This window comes from Cotesia typhae, unplaced genomic scaffold (assembly GCF_013202065.1).
Source record: "Cotesia typhae breed Kobodo isofemale line unplaced genomic scaffold, CoteBio_Ctyphae contig_44, whole genome shotgun sequence".
In the NCBI taxonomy this organism is placed as follows: domain Eukaryota; kingdom Metazoa; phylum Arthropoda; class Insecta; order Hymenoptera; family Braconidae; genus Cotesia; species Cotesia typhae.
In genome coordinates, this window is record NW_027423753.1 from 364,404 (window position 1) to 365,898 (window position 1,495).

General features: G+C 27.7%; 1 protein-coding gene across 1 annotated transcript; it reads left to right on the top strand.

Moving 5' to 3' along the window:
* On the top strand, positions 1–1,161 carry Bka (FCF1 rRNA-processing protein Bka). Its single transcript, XM_074244803.1, has 4 exons — positions 1–118; positions 191–273; positions 357–428; positions 643–1,161. The coding sequence occupies exons 1-4, from the start codon at positions 116–118 to the stop codon at positions 1,094–1,096; spliced, it is 612 nt and encodes a 203-aa protein (XP_074100904.1). The 5' UTR covers positions 1–115; the 3' UTR covers positions 1,097–1,161.
* Positions 1,162–1,495: the final 334 nt, after the last annotated feature.

A 1,495-nucleotide genomic window follows, 5' to 3' on the forward strand; every position in this document is an offset into this window, starting at 1 on the left:
AAAACTTTTGAATAACATTAAATTCCTAACCTAGATTAAGCGTGACGTTTTGTAAATAAAAGTGAAACACGTGTTAACTGTTTATTGTGATTTAAGAGTAATTATAATTAAAAAAATGGTAAGTACATTGTTAATTAATTTATTTAATTCTATTTTTTATTATAAAATATTAATTTGAATTTTTTTTTAAGGTAAAAATAAGAAAACAAGGAAAGTTGTGCTCCAGAGGTTTGCACAAATGAAAAAAATGATAAGTCTAAGTGATTCACGGATGTAAGTAATTAATTTTTACATTTATTTTTTATTTTTTAATTAATGTAGTATTATTTAATAAAAAAAAAAATTATTATGTTTAGAAAAGAAGAAAAGAGAGCTGCTACGAAAAAACAAAAAAAAGAGGATCCAACTGCGCTAAAAATCAAAGAAGTGTAAGTATTTTGTTTTATCACATTGAAATTGACATCTGATAATTTTTTTAATTAAACTCCATAATTAGAGGCTCCAAAAAATTATAAATTAAATTTTTTTTTTTTGATATTTTTCTATATTTAATTTTTTTCTTTTTTAAAAAAATAAAAAAATTGTCAGAATAATCATTTTTTAACAATAATTAATTAAATTACCAAATGACTGAAATTTCAGACCTCAAGTGTCATCAGCGTTGTTCTTCGAGTACAACACACAACTGGGCCCGCCATACAGGATCCTGATAGATACTAACTTTATAAATTTTTCGGTTAAAAACAAACTAGACATAATCGAGAACATGATGGGCTGTCTGTATGCAAAATGCATTCCCTATGTGACAGATTGCATAGTAGCTGAATTGGAGAAGCTCGGCAGGAAGTATAGCATTGCGCTGAAGCTGATAAAGGACCCGCGGTTCGAAAGACTGAGGTGTTCTCACAAAGGTACCTATGCCGACGACTGCCTGGTGCAGAGAGTAAAGGCTCACAAGTGCTTTATCGTCGCCACCAATGATAAAGACCTGAAGCAGAGGATCAGAAAAATTCCCGGTGTTCCGATTATGTACGTCGCTCAGCATCGCTACACCATCGAACGCATGCCAGATGCCTACGGAGCTCCGCGGAAATAATTTAGTTATATATTTTATAGTTATAGTTATGTAATTAAGATACAATAAACTTTTATAAATATTAATTATGTGTTATTTATTGCAGTGATTTTTTTTTATCCCTACCAGTTTATATTTATGTTCAATTATAACACGCGTTTTTACAGTAATTATTATGGAGCAACTTTATCATGCTATATGATATCAATAAGCGTTATATTAATGATATGTTTGAATTTACTCGGTGTAAAGGAAGAAAATTTTTAATTATTTATTTATTGGGTCATTTAATATTTTATGTACTTGTAAGTAATATTTATTTACATAAGATTGATAATCTATATTTTTAAAAGAATAAAAAAAATTTTGTCTTTATTTAATAAAGAAAAATTTTATTTATTTATAATTGACAAGTCACGG